Raw genomic sequence first — 17,955 nt, 5'->3', positions numbered from 1 at the left:
TATTATTATATTATCCCCATGCTTTTTGAAAAAACGGGCTGCGGGGGTGGGGGGGGGGGATATTATAATCGGCTCCATCTGTCACGCTATCTCCTAAACGGTTGTGTAGAAATTCACCAAGCTTGGTAGTTATGATCACCACATGGTAACAAGGTGCGATAGTAGTATATCATTTTTGGCCCTGCAGTCCTGGAGCGGGGTCAAAAGGTCAAACACCAAAAAATGCAATTGCGAGCACATTTTAAAACTTCTTTCATTGAAACTTTGTCGGTGCAGTCAACATTGGGGGATGATTTTTTTGGGGATTTGACCCCCGGCCCATGCCTTAGGGGATGGACACTTTGACTCACGGGTGAAAATTGTAAAAAAATAAATTAAAAGTTGTCAGAATTTGATACTTGGTCATTCCTGGTGCAACTTTTTGCCATCTTTTAACCTTGCTTTAGGTGGGAAGTGTCGGGATTTGCGACGGCGTGCCATCATCTTCGCCCGCGTTTGCTTTGAACCTTTCGCTCGGATACGTTGCCGTCGAGTATTCTTGAAACGATTCCACAATTAAAGCAGATATAACGCACGTAAAATGTTTGTTGCACTTTATTTAAATGCTGCATTATACATTTTGAAACGACTCAAGACTACTACTTGTCGACTTGATCCCGGCAGGCTCGATGGATACAATCAGAAAGAGGACACTGCGGCCTTTCCTGGCAAAAGAACCCTCATTTCCTTTCTCTCCTGGTTGGATTACTGTGATCAGCTCATAAAGGAGGCACATGAGGTGACGAGTCAAACTCTTCGGGGATTTGTTCATATTGAGTCTGATGAGGCACTACATCCATAGCTGTGGTTGAATCTGTGGCTAAGTTTTAAGAACCACTTCTTTTCTTTTTTTTAACACAGTAGATATATTTGATTCCACTGTCTGTAAATGGAGTTTTCTGTGTTCTCTTGTTTGCTTTTTGCTTCACTCCAGCTGGAATCTTCCCACTATTTGAGTCAAAACACCACCTTCGTCTGGGAACCTGGATTATTTGAGACGGATTACGTCGTGTGTTGCTGTCGACATAGTCCAAAATTTCATAACATTTGTGCACTTTGTGGTAGAAGCACCAAACTTTGCGCATACATCGACTAATACCAAATGATAATTTTTCAGATATTGAAATTGTACATCTTTGCGCTTCTGCAGTGGTTTCATTGGGCGCATCTATTTTGATATAAAAATTGATGTTGGTGACGGTCATCCAGTTATTTTATGTTGACATTGTTCTAAACTATAGGTATGGGTATGTTCGATTATTTTGTAGCAAATTGTCATTTGTTTTATAAATAAGAATACATACATCCCTCGTTATATGGCAACTTAATAAGGTAGTCCCAGAGCTGGTTTACAAACTCCCGGCTTCCAAACATCCGTTCATACGAACATCAAACTTTATAATCATGTTTCAGTCTTTCCAATGTTCGATCCATTCACACAAACACTACTTTTATGAACACACCACATGCTGAACATAAAACGCAGGAAATCGGACCTTGAGAGTTACCCATTCACACGGGCTTCCTTCCAACATTCTTCCACCATTTCACCCGCCATTCTTGACGTGGGGTTCCTTACCGGCACTGGAGACAGCGGTGCTCGCCCTACTTTACCATAACGTCTCCAGCTCGTTCTCCCTCATCATCTCTTACATTACACACGTTCAATTTACTCTAATTTATTCTTCTTTTTTTAATTTTAAAAGTGTTCTCCTTTTTGGAGAAAAGAAACAAACATTTGTTTTCATCATGAGGGAAAGCCTGGTGTTGGCTTGATGGTTAAGGTGACTGGCTTAAGATCTTAGGGTCTTGAGTTTGAGCCCCTGTCTTGCCGTTCGATGAAACCAGGTGGGTTGTCTCAGTCTGCCAATCTTCCGAGGTTGGCGAAATGAACACCAACTTATTGGTAACAGGGGCACTGCATCAGTGGCACAGCCCCAACATTGATGCTACCAGCAGCCATATGCTGCAAAATAAATAATAATCATAATAATCATGAGGCAGAATTTCAAGTGTGACCAATTTCCTAATATTATGAGTTGGTTATACCAGAAACGATCAGTGATCTCCGATCGCAGCCCTCCAGTTTTTACATTTATCTGATACTAGCAGGGGTACCGGGCGTTCGCCGGGTCCCTGCTCTCACACCTGCCTCCTCCCACCCCAGTCCCTCTGGACTGTCAACCCACCTATTCCTCCTCACACCTCCACCGTTCCCCTCCTTCCCTCCTTTCACAACAGAATGTTCACAGGGTTTTTAACCATGTTTGGGAAACATGAATAATTAAAATAAAACCTGCTTTCGATTCCTCGCAAACTCGAACTCGCCTCGTGTTGTGGCGAATTCTGCCGTCTGAGGGATGAGTTCATCGATGTGGCCGAAAGTCACGGTATCGGTGTTTATCCTCGTCGCCATGTAATGAATCTGGGGTGTGTTCAGTTACCAAGTTTCTCGTAGAATGCTTGCCAAGTGGCTTAAGCAATCAAGCAAGCACTCCATTCAAAACCGTTGAGAAGGAACGGCTGGCTTGGCAAGCGCTAGCTAGCCACTTAGTAACTGAGCACCTTTGGACATCTCGAGTCTCAACAACATACAGTATATACAAAACACCGCCAAAACGAGTTTATCATTATTATTATTATTATTTTTCAATGAACGACATAAAATATGAATCATGACTATTTTTGTTGTAATAGAAACGTACCTTGTTCAGGTTTAAACGTGTTTTTGTTTTTAAAATGTACATAACATCAGAGGTGATGTTGAGTGTACAAAAGTGGATGTGCACATTTCTTATAACTTCTCCAAAGTTTACATGCACATAATAAATATATCTCAGGAATTTCCCCAGCCTCCAAACTCATTAATTACAGACACAGCTCGGCATTTCACGATCAATCAGATTCTATTGTTTATCGACTTCACATAATATGTGAATTTACATGTCCATCAGTTTGTTTGCAAGCTTCGAAAAGTTGAACAAAAACCAAAAGTTTTTATTTATTTATTTAAATGAAAGACTTCTTTCCTTTGCATTATGAGAACAAGAAGAAGAGCAATCAGAGATTGCAGAGCCTCGCCAGGACTTATTTTGAGTGGTGTAATTTTTTATGGGTTTTAGGGTAAATCCAATATGGCTGCCAAACCATGTGACCTTTGATGTCATGTGTGATCCTTTTGTTCCTCACGGATAGGCGGTCGTATTTGTAATGTTTTGCCTCGATCTGTTCAGCCATTTCAGAGAAGAATATTTTTAAAGGTTAAAAAAACAAAAACGATATGGCTGCCGAATCGCGTGACCGATGACGTCATCAAAATAAATTTGAGGACCATTTTATCCCGAGATGACTCAAATTTTCATACTGATCAGATGTGGCGTTCTACATATTATGCAATCATGACGTCATTAAAAAATCACACTTATTCCCTATGAGGAGAACTTGCCGTGTGCCAACCTTCAATTTTTTTCCTTGGTGCGGTTTCAGAGATACAGAGGTCCAAAGTTTTTCCGTCTTTCCGTTTTTCCAATAGGGCTGCCACACCACGTGACCTTCGACGTCATAATTATCATTAAAACATTCCAGATGAGTAGTCACACCAATGGTGAAAATTTTGTCTCGATCCGACAAGCGGTTATGGAGTAAAACACAAAAGTTCTGTGCGGCCAAACAAACAAACAAACGGACCCAAATGCAATACCCTCTCCTTGGGTGAGGGTACATAACGTACCTTCATTGGGCGGTGTATATGAGACCACCGTCACAATCTCTGCGAACAAAACGTGCATTATCTCGTTTGCACTGTCATCAAAATGTACCTTTGTTTCCTGAAAACAGTGTCTTCATTTAATGATGGGAGGACTCGTTCGGTTTTCAAATGTACATCAGAGGCAGCTTGCTGTGAACCCTCAGAGCTCGAATGATTGCAGCGATTTCTGGGTGGCTGGGGGGGGGGGGGGTGTGGCCTGATTAATTGGCGGTGTTTGTGATACTGGTGCAGAGAGCGGGGAGGACATGGCCTGGTGAATGGGCGGTGCTTCTGACCCACATGTGACACACTCTGCTTTCTATGTACATGAGATGGGCCTCTGTGTATTGTATCGGGCTCATGACAAGATACATGTGCACGCATGCGCTGCGTCAAAAAATGTCCATCGATGAGAACCTTATAATTGTTCACAGGTTTACCCGTGTTTTTAACTGCTTCATCAAGTGTGCTCACATCATCTCGTTTCACATACGAGTCACCGTGTGTTGTAACAAGCTCAAATAGACACATTATTTAAAATCGGCTGCACGTGTGTACACGTTCACCATCAAGTGCCCCAGTATCTGAAAATGATCATTTTATATTATCGTGGTCTAATAATGGTGTATGCTTGGTGCTTTCATCGCAGTTTGGTGTGTATACATTTCACACTTAAAGAAGATGCTTCTGTAAAGTGGTGTGACTGATGACGTGTAAGCTTGTATGAACTGTACGAATGTCATGTGATTTGCAGGTGACGGCATCAGCTCTGGCAGTGGCAATCAGACGGTGGTTTTTTGTTCAAGTTCTGGAACCTCAGTTGTTACAAATGTGAGTTGTGGTCGCGATGAAGTGCGATCGCAAATAACGTTGATGTGATGGAATCCTGTGTTCATACTTTTTACGTGTTGATGGTGTGTTTAATGGAGAAGTTTAGGAATGGAGGAGGGGAGGACATGACAAACACGAAAGGATTTTACAGCAAGTCGCTGATTTACGTCGTGGATACGTTCCTAAAAACCGACGTCGTATGAAACAATATTTTTACCTCCGCCACCGAAGGTGGAAGGAGGTTATGTTTTCACACTTGTCTGTTTGTTTGTGTGCACGATATCTCAAAAAAGTTGTGGACGGATTCGGATGAAACTTGGTGGACAAGGACGAATTGATTCGATTTTAGTGAAGATCTGAATCCAGATCTGGAGACGAGAATTTTTTTTTTTTTTTAAAGTGATTCTTCACCATTGAGAGAGAAGGCCAAAAACGGATATATCACTTCTCTCAAAAATATATTTGGCCTGATATGTTCTCGTGGATCAGGCATTACGTGGCGGAGGTATGTGCTCCACTTAGTGCCCTTCTTGTTTGGATATGATTTTTCCCACATACATCGTGTTGTAATGAGGGATGCATTGCCAGGGGAATAATTTTTGGTCACCCGAACTTAACGTTTACTGAAGTACATATTAGAGACAAAATTAAACAAATCAATACAGACCACTGTTGAAATAATGTATGGACGCAGAGAATTTAATGGTGCGAGTTGAGAGTGAGGGAGAGGCAGGCGTTTGTGTCTCGGACAGACTGCTCAAAGAATTAGTGGGCTGGGAAAGCAAACTGGAGGAAAGCCCCGAGCGATTACGGCACTCCCCTCACCCGAATCAGGCTTTCGGGTGAGTCGCGTGATGAATCTCGATTCGAGAAATCTCCGATCGAGCAACTGGGGCCGTGCAGGGAATCCGGATCAGATAATTCGTCACCGAGGTACTGTGAGATGGTGCGATGAAAGCACCGGGGAAATACGGATAGTTGTACGAAGACAAATTTTGCGTTCAGAAGAAAAGAGTACAGGCAACTCACCAATATCACGGGTTCTGCTCCCGCGGGTTTCTACCAATCGCGGGCGACCAATTTTGTTCCGATTCCATTATCGCGGGATTTCATTTCAACCAACAGCGGTTTTTGAGCTTATACGAGTCATCATTTGCATCCCGAGCATGAACGATTACCTTCCATTACGAGCCTTGTGGTGTTTCTCGCACCGTTTTTAATGAGCCCAAACGTCAAGCAAAGGACAAAGTTAGTTGTACCAAAAGGCAGAGAAAGGTTATGATGTTGGGCGAAAATAGAGTTGTTACATTGTTTGGCTCGAGGAGAAAATTCGGCATCTGTGCGGTCCGCCATTGCGGGGTCAATGATTGTCGGTAGAACCTTCCCCATTGTACTCTTCCTCATTCGTAAACTTTCATTATCCTGCAAACCACATTCCCAAACGTTCATTTACCAACTCCGAATTTGATCCTTATTGCCAAACACTTGATTTCTGAGACCCGGATTCGAACCCCAGTTCTCAAACACACATTCTCATGCGCAGCGCATGAAACGAATGGAGGCAAAGGGATTGATAACGGAACGTGTTTTTAACGCCGACGAGACGGAAGATGATGTCATCTCATACCTTGTTCCTCAAGCAGGAAGGATCGTGGTTCAACGTAAGGTGATTTAAGGATCGTATTACCCTTCTCCGTTGTAGGTTGTGGCAATGTTGCAGGCACCATCGTCGCCAAACTCATGCTGCTTTTCCGTTCGCTGAATCCCCTTCCCCGCTCACCCCTTCCGCCGCTCCACTCCACCCTCCCCCCTCTAACAGCATCATCCCGAGCTAAGTCTTGTGTTTTCTATTTACGGCAGAGTACAGTGCGAGTACATGACGTGTTTACCATCATCCACCTCGCTGTGTTGTAATACATTTAAAAGGTAAAACTGGTGTTTTTGTTTAATTTACACCGTATTTATTTTATTCGCATGTATATTTGAATGTTTACATGCTTCATATCCATATTTACGTGTTTATTTCAACAGTAATGCGTTTATTTATGGCTACCGTTGATCTTCCTCGATATCTTCTCAAAGCCCAGGAACCGAACTCCCATTGGTCCTTGGTATCAGCTATCGATCGCGACATTTTCCAGGAACCTAACCCTCGCAATATTAGAAGGTTTTGTGTCCTAAAATTTCAACTTAAAAATGTTGTACACCGTACTTTCAAATTTCAAATGGCATGATGTTGGACTCGCGTGACTTCTATCAACCATTGTCCCAAAATGTGCCAACGACGTTCTATCAAAGTGATGTAAATCGGCGGCTTTCTGCATGTCGGAGTGAACGTACAAGCTCAGGGTGATATTGAGGATTGCTTTGATCCGTGTGTGATACTTGTGCCAGGTCTGAGGAAGGCATCCTGGTGAGCACAGCCTTGCTGGCTCGCATCGTGCGCCAGGTCGAATCTCAGTCATTGCTCGGCCAGCTCGTGGTCTTCCTGCTTGGCAAGCGGCGGCTCCACCCGGAGGAGCCGGGAGAACCCCCGCAACCCATTCTGCGGCAACGCCTCATAGAACGTTGTGATCACATTTCTGATGAGGTTAGAATAGTGTAACGTAGCCGATAGTTAAGTCGCTATTGAAAAGATTGTTATAAAAAATAATAATTGATTAAACTTTGGGAAGGAGGTACTCTTGTTCCCTATGCCACCGAAGGTGGATGGAGGTTACGTTTTGACCACTCTCTGTTTGTCTTGTTTGCTTGTCTATCTGTGAGCAGAATATATCAAAAAGTTAGATGGATTCAGACAAAATTTGGTGGATAGGTTGGATATGTGACCAGGACTAAAATTGATTAGATTATGGGAAGGATCCAGATCCGGATCCTCGATTATTTTATTTTATTTTAAAAAAGTGATTCTTTACAATTGAGAGATTGGGCCAAAAACGACATATCGCATGATATTTCCAAAAGTTGTGGACGGATTCGGGCACAACTTCATCGTTGAGTTGGCTCGGTGACATGGATAAGCCGATTAGATATTGGTGTGTGACTAGCATGAATAGTCCAGATGCAGATCCAGCCCATCAGTGGGATACAAAACGTAAACTATTCAGCCTGGCGGAGGTATGCGCTCTACCGAGTGCCGTTTTAGTTAATTGTGAAACTTTTTTTCCATCGTTTACCGAAACGAGCAAACACGCACATCAGTAAATAATCTGAGACCATTTGTACCACCTTTCCTTTAGGTCAGCATCATGACGCTGAAGACATTCGAGACTTTACTGCAGAAACCCCATCCGGACATCCTGTGGAACCTGGTGCTGCAGAATTTGCAGGAGAGGAACTACATGGAATACAAGCCACCCACGCAGGAGGACGCAGAGATTGCAGAGAATGGACAGATTGCTGGGGCCGTGTGAGTTATCCTAACTTCATTGCAGTCCAGTATGTGTTAACTGTTATCCCTCGGCATCCGAGCACCGTACAAGCAATCACATTTTTCTTTTCAAAGCAATTGCCAACTGGGTATTTACATCAATCAGGTGTGCTTCAGAAAGCCTGTGCCGGTTACCGACATATTCACACCAGTACAGTGATCTGCGATACTTTCAACCCTTCTTTAACTCCAGCCGGTCCCTAACCCTTCAGCTTCCAAACAGTAACTCCTCAGTCCTCATGATCCTACCCTTTTTTTGCCTTTCAAACCCCTTAATTACCATGGGAAACTTCCCTCACCTCATTCCACCTGTTCGTTCCAATGTCTCAAACCCTTCTCGTGGTACTTTCGCCTCCCAATCCCCACTTCACACCATTGCCTCCTCACCCCTGGTCATTCCACATCCAAAAACATCCCCCCCACTGACACCATGTCACTAATTACCCTATACTATTAGCTCAGTTCCCTCGGTACAATGACCCAAATTACCCCCATTAATGCATTATCCAAAGGATCCCTCGGTGTGCGTAAATCACTGTGGAATTAGATGTATTTCTTTCTTATATTGAATTATTTCCGGCAAAATTCCCCAACAAAACCCCGTCATTGGCGTAACGAATCGTGTGAGATAAGCAATAGCTACTCCCTGCTTGTCGTGTTGAATTTTAAATACATCCATCACACCGGTAACCGGAAAAAAAACATCAGTGTGGCAAAAAATAAATAAATAAAATAAAAATAAATCGGTACATACACCAACCTGTGATACCAACAATGAACAAATCGAGGAAAGAAAGGTGTTTCCAATCTTTAAGATGATTTGAAACCACATGATTTGAAACCACATGATTTGAAACCACATGATTTGAAAAGTTTTGATGGACTCAGCTACACCTGAAACGGTGGAACGTATGTATGACGTTAAGATTTACCAGGAAGTAAGTACGGTCGGTTTTAACTTTTAATTTTAACCTTCAGCATCCGAGCTCCGGACAAGCAATCACGTTTTTCTTTTCCCTCGTGACTCCTTTTAAAGCGATTGCCAATTGGTTATTTATGTGAACCGGGTGTGCTTTCGAAAGCTTGTGCTGATTACCAATGAAATAGCAATGTGAATAGTCAGGTTAAAATAAAAATAAAAACTTTTCATCTAATATACGAGAGAGTTCATGGAACACCTTACCCCCATGCAGTCTTGAGAAGGAAAAAATAAGGACATGGGTGGCAGGGTCTGCGAGCAGCAAATTTGACCGGTCGAGATGATGTAAAATGCCGTAACATTTTGTCCAATTTGTGTTCTGTTAAAACTGTAAAACGAAAGGTAATTTGCAAAGTGCCAATATGATGATTTGTGTTCTCCAGTGTTGAACTATATAATTCAGTTGAAATAAAATCAAGATTTTTAAGGTTGGAGAAAAATACAATTTCTGAAGTTTAACACCGTTGATGTCTGACACAGCACTTTATTTAACACGTTACATTAGTTATCCATGCCTGTTGTTTGTGTCCTTTATGACGTCCTTAAAAACAGCAAGCAGAGTTCAAAAAAAAAAAAATTCTCACTCCTCTCTGCACTTGTGTGATTGGGACAAATTCAGAGGCAAATTGCTGATAAACTGCAGGTTCGTTTTCTGATTCGTGTTTAAAATAAAACATTCAATTATTGAAATCAAGTTGCTCCTCGATCATAAACTGACGTTTTATAGACAGACGGACAAATTGAACCAACGCACTTGCTTAACCCCTCTTTTAACTGAGTGTGCATGTGGGGTAATAAGAAAATGTGTGTACATACAGAATACACTCAGTGTAAAAAAAAAAACATTAGGAACATCTTCCTCATGTTGAGTTGCACCTCCTTTTGCCCTCAGAACGGTCTCAATTTGTCAGGGCATGGACTCCACAAGGTGTCGAAAGCGTTCCACAGGGATGTTGGCCCATGTCGACTCCAATGCTTCCCACAGTTGTGTCAAGTTGTCTGGTAGTGGATCTCTACTCTGAATAGCTCGTTCTATCTCATCCCACAGATGCTCAATTTGATTGAGATCTGGTGACTGGGAAGGCCACTGCAGTCAGCTGAATTCACCGTCATGTTCGTGGAACCATTCCTGGGCAATCCTCGCCTTGCGGCATGGGGAATTATCCCACTGAAGAAATTCATTCAGAGATGGACACCACTGCTGCCATGAAGGGATGTACCTGATTGGCAGTGATGCTCAGATATCCTGTGACATTCAAACGTTGCTCCACTTTTATCAGGGGGCCCAACGTGTGCCATGAAAACACACCCCACACCATCACCAGCCTGTAGTGCTGACACACAGCAAGATGGATGCATGTCCTCACGTGGTTTTCTCCATACTCTAGTCATCCCATCAGCGTGAAACAGCAGGAACCGGGATTCATCTTTTTGTCTTGCCCATTCACCCGCTGGTACACATACACAAACCATGTCTCAATCGTGTCAAGGCTTAAAAATCCTTCTTTAACCTGTCTCCTCCACTTCATCAACACTGAAGTGGGTTTAACAGGTGCAATCAATCAGGGATCATAGGTTTTAGAAATGGATTCACCTGATCAGTCTATTTCATGGAAAGAGCAGGTGTTCCTCATGTTTTGTACACTGAGTGTATATATAGCTTACTTAGTGTGACCTGAAACGTTATTTGGTGGAGAACCAAGCAAAAGTCGCACACTATGGTGGATTATTGTTTTTTTTTTTGTTACTTCAGCGAATTGCAATTCAAATGTGAACAAATTCAATGCACAAGTTTGTTTTCATTGTTCTTGTTTTTTATACTGCTGCAGTGATTTAGAAGAAGACCCTTTATTTGGAGACGTTTTATCCGGAAATCAATTCCTGAGCTCCGACTGGCTCTATCCATCTCCACAGTTGTCCCCAGAGCACGGAAAGGACGGCAAGACGGAGGTCCATAAGGTGGTGAACAGGTACAGATGAAAGATATGCTTTTATTGTGCAATTTACCTTTGCAAGTGAAGTGAAAATTTATTTTAAAGCTCGAGTTTTATTTCTGTACTTGATGACATCATGGACCTCTACGACAGGGTAGTACAGACATGGCGCCCTTACCTTCGCTGCCTAATCTGGGTTTGATCCCTGACCTGACTATAAACTGTCCATTTGGTGATTCGCGGGCGGTGCGTTACGTCACAAAGTGCACCGTCCCTCTCATGGCCATTACGCCGGGTGTCCTGCTCGCGAGCAGTCGAGACGTACCATTTTGACTATAACTGTGTTTCCATACCTGCTGCACTCCTTAATAAAGCACCAACTGCTTTGTGCAGTAAAATATGCTGATTGATCTTGGGAGTACTTATTTATATTCTGTGTGTGCTGTCCCAAATCATACAATATACCTTGTTTGTTTCTTGAAGTACAAGTTGATACCTCCTCCCCCTCCCCCCCAGAAATTCAGGCCTCCACTCTTATTCTGAATTGACTGATCTATGGTTTAAGACATTGAATTGCATCTATGAAGTAAAAACTTGCAGAGTGTGACATTTTCTGAAATAAATTGGAGAATTGTTAATTTAAAACACACTTAGACAGAGATAATTGCCTGGAATGTTTGCCGATTGGGTGAGCAATTAAACGTTAATCCACTCACACCGATGCATGCGATACGATCCTATCAATAACTTGCACGCACTCACCAATTATGTGAGATCCATACCTCTCAATCCCAATCATGTGCATCCATCCTTACCATGCCATCTCAGAATGCCTCCCATAAAGTCACGCAACACATGCACGGCAGCTTTTAAGTTGGAAGTTGTTAAGTTCGCAAAGGAAAATGGCGGGAATTTGGCTGCGCACAGGAAATACGGTGTCAGCGAGAAATGTGTTCGGAACTGGCATAACGTAATGTGCTGTGAGCCAGTGCTGATATGATTCTGTAGCTTATTTTAAACACTGTACCTCGATATGATAACAAACATGTTGAAAAGCTATTTACATTCATAATTTATCCGAAAGGTCATTCCTTCCGGTTCCGGTTTTGAGCGGCAAGAGGTCTCCTTCGGGGCTCCCTGCTGACATTCTCAAAGTTAAGTTCCGGTTGTTATTTGTCCCGTTTTAACTGTTTAATTTTCTCACCTACATGTTAATGTGTGTTCCTAGTTCGGTTTTGTTTCAAAAATCGTGCTATTTTGTGAGTATTTATTGTCGACGTTCTCACCTGGTGTTTGAGGCCTAGTCCTAGGCTTGAGGCCTACCGGTTCCACTTGGTGTTCGATCGTTTTTTTTTTTGTTTGTTTGTTTTTTCTCCCCATTACCTTCAATTTCTATCCTCCGCATTAACTTCAATTTTCATCCTCCCCACTTTCCAAATATCCCCCATTCTCCCAAATAGTCTCTTTCTTATCTCAAAAAAAAAAAAAAAAAAAAAAAAAAAAACCAACAACAACAACAACAACCTTCTCGATTCTGCTACTTCTTCCTCTTAACTTCCTCCTCGTCTTCCTCGATTTCTTTTTTTTTTTACACTTCCATGACCTAATCTGTTGAACTCTCTCATACATTAATATTAACAACAAAAACGATCTTATAATGCTTCATCTTCCTCTCTCACACATGTGGTACTCTTTACTGTTTCACAATGCACTACTCTTCTGCTATTTTAACAGACTGCTCTCATTTCGACCTCTCCTTCATTCCTTGCCTAAAAAATCCAACTATTACAGCGCTTCTTCTCTCCATGCTCTGAATTCGCCTTCATTGCATCCATCACAATTGTGTTAAATCGTATCTCTGACCTAAAACTTTTAAAAACCACAGTTTGCCATGGATGCTCGCTTTCCATCAACCATTCTTTTTTCCAACTTCAGTGCCAACTCACCCCCTCACCCCTCACTCTCACTCTCAAAGCAACCATCCCACTCTTCTCCCTCAAGCCTCCCTCTCACCTCTTTCAAAAATTCCCCCCTCACCTTTCTCCCACCTTTAATCCCCCTCACTCTTCCTTCTCTAAGTTGCCCCCCTCTCATCCACCAACCTGCCTCCCTCCACTGCCCTCTCACCTCCATCTCTTCCTCCACCTCCTCAAATCCTCAACTGCCATCTTCCTTGTCTCTTGTCCCCCTCTCTCACAGCACCACAGAGCCTTTTCTCCTCCTCATTAGGCCCCCTCCTCCTGTATTCTGCAATACCCCACACTCCTTCAGCAACCCTCCTTACCTCCCCCCTCGTCCCTCGTCCGACCCTCCCCGCCCCCTCCACCTCCTGCACCAAAAAGCCTCCTCCCCTACCTCTTCATTAAAAGTGTGGACCTCAAATATCCGGGGCCTTCGCTCAAACCTTTCAGATCTTTCCATGCAGGTTGCCACTGACAAACCAGACATTATCTGCCTAACAGAAACTTTCCTCTCCCAAGACGTGTCTGACTCCCAAGTATCTCTCCTGGTTACTCCCTCTTGCGGTATGACAGACCTGAGCCTCGTCCTGGTGGAGGTGTTGCTCTCTTCATCAAAGACTCTATTCCTCACTCTCCCTGCACTGCTCTCACTCCCCCCACACTCCCAGGAATACCTCTGGCTTCCTTCCCTCCACTCCCACCTCATGTTTATATGTGTACTGTACCGTCCACCGAACTGTGATGACTCCATCTACACCTCACTCTCCGAAAACATGGACCTTCTTCTATCTTCTCATCCAAACTCTCTCTTCCTCTTATGTGGCGACTTCAATTGTCATCACGCCAGTTGGCCTAGGTGTGGGTACCTCTCTCACCTGCCATGGCACCTCAGCCAAAGCTTTCTGTGACTCATTGGGACTGACTCAATCGGTCAACTTCCCGACCCGGATCTCAACCAATGGTACTCCATCTCTTCTGGATCTGATTTTGACAAATTTCCCTGACAATATCTGCTGCTCTTCCTTCGCTCCAATTGGTTCTTCTGACCACGTCCTTATTAAAGTGGACATCTCTCTGGCTGTTATCAGAGAACCACCTCACCGCCGTCGAGTCTGGCATTTCACTCAAGCCGACTGGCAGGGTCTCCGAGCAGCCATCAAACTTACAGACTGGTCTCCTATCACTACTTTCTCAAACATCAACTCATCCTGGGAATTCTTTCAAAGAAACTTGCTCTCCCTCATGCACAGATTTATCCCCTCTCGTGTTCAGTTGTCTTACCCTTCCTCCGCCCTAGGTTTACTGAAGCTTGTGGCGAGGCAGTTGTCCTGAAACAACTTGCCTTTGCCTCATGGAAAGCAAACCCAACTGAGGAGCAATCTCAGTTCTTTCCACAAAGCTCGGAACAAGTGTGTAGCTACCCTCAGGAGAGCCAGAAAACAACATCTTTCTCATCTCAAGTCTGAACTCTCAAACCTCTCTCCCTCCTCAAAATCCTGGTGGCGTTTAATCAAATCTGTTTCTGGTGTATGTTCCCCCTCCATCCCCTCCCTTACCTCAAATGGCCGCACTGCTGATTCCACACGTGATAAAGCTGAATGTCTAAACTCGGTGTTTGCAGCTAAATCTTGTGTCCCAAACCCATCACTATCTCTACCCACTTTACCCAGTCGCACCCAACTGTCCCTGGACTCTGTATCCTTTTCTCCTGACAAGGTGGAGAGCTTGCTTTCAAACCTCGAGTCAGATTCTGCAACCGGTCCAGACGGCATCAGCCACGTGTCCTCAAAGCCTGCTCTTCTGCTCTTGCTCACCCTCTCTCTGTTCTATTCACCCTCTCATTTTCCCAAGGTCATCTGCCATCTGCTTGAAATCTGCTAACATCACTGCCCTGCATAAAGGTGCAAAAACAGATCCCTGTAACTATAGACCAATCAGCCTTCTCCCAATCATCAGCAAGGTTATGGAATCCATCATCGCTTCAGACATGAAATCCTTCCTCTTCTCCAATGGCTTGATTTCCAATCATCAATTTGGTTTCAGACCAGGTCACTCTACCCTAGATATGCTGCTACTGCTCTCCCATCAATGGATGGAGGTCCTCAATGCCAGACAGGAAATCCGAGCCGTATCCCTGGACATATCACGTGCTTTGACACAGTCTGGCACCCTGCCCTACTCACCAAACTCTCTGCCCATGGTATTCAAGGCCATCTCCACTCATGGCTCGCAGACTTCCTCTCCTGTCGCAGTCAACGTGTGGCCCTAAATGGAGTTCTTTCATCCCCTCTTCCTGTGCAGGCTGGAGTTCCTCAAAGGTAGCGTTCTGGGCCCTGTTCTTTTTCTGGTTTTCATCAATGATCTCTCGGACTCTCTGGAAAATCCTCTATTTCTCTTTGCCGATGACTCAACCCTCTGCCGTACCATCTGTCATCCCTCAGACCGGCAAGCAGCAGCTTCTTCGCTCACTGCAGATCTGGATAAAATCACAAACTGGTCCAACACGTGGAACATGTCTTTCAATCCAGACAAATCTCACACTCTCACTATGTCTCTTGAAAGGACCGTTTACAAAACCCCCCATCCACTTTCTCAACAATCCTCTGGAAGAAGTCTTTTCTTTCAAGCTTCTGGGTCTCACTATCTGCCATGACCTTTCCTGGGAAAGTCACATTTCCAACCTTGCCTCAAAAGCCAGTCGCCGACTAGGAATCCTCCGTCGTGCAAAGTCCTTCCTCGGCCCTCTTGAGCTCCTGACCACTTACAAAGCTTTTGTCCGTAGCCTGTTGTGGTACTGCTCTCCCCTCTGGGCTGGTGCTCCTGCCTCCCACCTTTCTCGACTTCACGCTGTCGAAACCAGGGCTTTTAAGATCATTGGCGTCTCCCCCAATGAACCTGACTCTTTGGGCCCTCTCACTCAATCACCGCAGGTTGGTCGGTGGTCTTTCTGTCTTCTACAGACTCCTCTCCAGCCTTGCCCCCCTGCTCTCTCTGCGATTTGTCCCAACCACATTTCCACAGGGCGCTCAAGGTCCGCCAACAACCCCCCTTCTGGTAAAACTACCAAAATCACGAATCACTGCTCATCTTCACTCTTTCATTCCTCTTTTTCCCGCCTTTGGAATAAACTTCCTCACTCTATTCTTTCCCATTCTTCCTTCAGGCTTTCAAAACAGCTGTTCACCCACCACCTCTTATCTTCCCCCATCCAAATCCTCGATCTTTTCTACCCCTGATAATCCACCAAGCCCACTTCCTTCAATTCTCCTGCTTTCCTTCCTGAAAGTCCCTTTAATGTCCATCTTCCCCTCGCCATGTTCCCCGTCCCATCCCCATCCCACTCCCTTCCACAGTTCACCTAATGTGTCTGTTCCCCACTGTTTTGTCCCTTCCACTCCCGCCCCTCTTGTCTCATGCCTCCTTGCTGTGAGTTGTGTGTTAGCTCTCATACGAGCCTCGACCAAGGTATACAAAAAAAAAAAAAAAAAAAAAAAAAAAAAAAAATCCCACAATGTAGATCAAATAATATGCACAAAACGGCTCATTAATATCGACAGTGTTCGGAGACTCCAGGGAAGGAGCCCTACACATTAGGGAGCCCGTGTGTGTCTGTGTCGGTGTCCTCCATGACTCCAAAACGATAACATCAAGCAGCCTGAAACTTTGCATGCTTACGAAGGGAACTCCAAGGAAGTGCAAGAGTGAAAATTTGGTGTTCGGGTTAATTAAAACACCCCTTTTGAAGATGCGTAATTAACGGCCTTATTTAATTATATCCTTTATCAGACGCATCCTCGGCCACCTCGCTGCCGATGCGACCTAAAGGCGCATCCTGGGTAACCTCGCTGGGGTGTGAAGCCGCCATGTTTTTTGGCCTGCTCAACCATGCCCTGATTTGGAACAGACCGCAATGATTTCTTAATGATAGGTTTTTTTTTTCTTCACTTTCCTCACTCATATTTTTTTCATGCTTGTTCATCATAGCTACGAATCACTGTGTAAAGTATTTGCGAATTTGAAGCAAAAATACTCACTATTTCAATAAAATCACATTTTCGCTTCAGAATAGTGATGCAGAACAAAAAGTTGAGTCAGACAATGCTTTTGTTTGGTGAAAAAAGCTTGTTTAAGGCCAATTTGAGCATTTTTGCGTTTAGAAGTTTTTTCTGTGAAATTCAGCGTTTTGCGAATTTGAAGCTAAAATACTCACTATTTCAATAAAATCACGCGTTTTCGCTTCAGAATAGTGATGCAGAACAAAAAGTTGAGTCAGACAATGCTTTTGTTTGGTGAAAAAAGCTTGTTTTAGGCCAATTTGAGCATTTTTGCGTGTACAAGTTTTTTTTCTGTGAAATGCGTTTTGCGAATTTGAAGCTAAAATACTCATTGACTAAAATACTCATACATTGCAATGCTTATGAATGCCCGGCGACGCCAGTGTTTGTGGCTTTATTTCATTTCCGCACGTGCCATAACCTCGAGAATCTCTTGATCTCAGCCGAATTTCAAAATTTAGACTTCTTAATTGACCTCAGTTGCATTTCCGACTGCTAAAATTTTTTTTAGTGTTTCTTTGTCCATTTCTGACGTTACTTGACATTCCAGGCGTCTCCGGGTGTTTGGTGTTTATATGACCGATCGGCGATCACTAATCGCTTGCCAAGCCTGCCGTTCATTCTCAACCATTTTGTTGGAGTGCTGAAGACACTTGGCGAGCGTTATACAAGCTGCTTGGTTGTTCGTTTCCAAGCCATGGCAGACATAGCAAAAGTATTCGCACAGTCACTAAACGGTATCGATCGACTTGAACAAAGTTCAAGCCCTACTCACCTTCGTGCGGTCCCTCGGGCAGTGGCTTGCTTGCTGAAAATGTGCAATTATATTTTGACGTTTCCCCTTTTTGTATGATCTTCTTTCATTACAAAACCAGTCACTTCAACAGATATAAATATATAAAGCTGGAAGGGCATTCAGTGGAGCACTTACCTCCGCCACGTAATGCCTGATCCACGAGAACATATTGGGCCCAATAC

The 17,955-nt window shown here is 43.8% G+C and overlaps 1 protein-coding gene across 6 annotated transcripts in view; it reads left to right on the top strand.

Annotated features, from left to right (window-relative positions):
* FHIP2A (FHF complex subunit HOOK interacting protein 2A) overlaps positions 1–17,955 on the top strand; it is a 59,534-nt gene that overhangs the window by 25,215 nt on the left and 16,364 nt on the right. For 4 of the 6 annotated variants that reach the window (XM_085871631.1, XM_085871622.1, XM_085871605.1 and 1 more), the window contains 6 exons: positions 664–778; positions 4,542–4,618; positions 6,479–6,544; positions 7,013–7,208; positions 7,858–8,027; positions 10,857–10,997. In XM_085871631.1, coding sequence (XP_085727757.1) covers positions 664–778; positions 4,542–4,618; positions 6,479–6,544; positions 7,013–7,208; positions 7,858–8,027; positions 10,857–10,997 — 765 coding nt within the window. The remainder of the gene's footprint in view (positions 1–663; positions 779–4,541; positions 4,619–6,478; positions 6,545–7,012; positions 7,209–7,857; positions 8,028–10,856; positions 10,998–17,955) is intronic. The other 2 variants (XM_085871644.1, XM_085871613.1) reach the window with 1 other exon arrangement.

This window comes from Eptatretus burgeri, chromosome 1, assembly GCF_056783735.1.
Source record: "Eptatretus burgeri isolate ZD-2024b chromosome 1, Ebu_testis_v1, whole genome shotgun sequence".
Taxonomy (NCBI): domain Eukaryota; kingdom Metazoa; phylum Chordata; class Myxini; order Myxiniformes; family Myxinidae; genus Eptatretus; species Eptatretus burgeri.
This window is presented reverse-complemented; position numbering and strand designations above follow the sequence as displayed.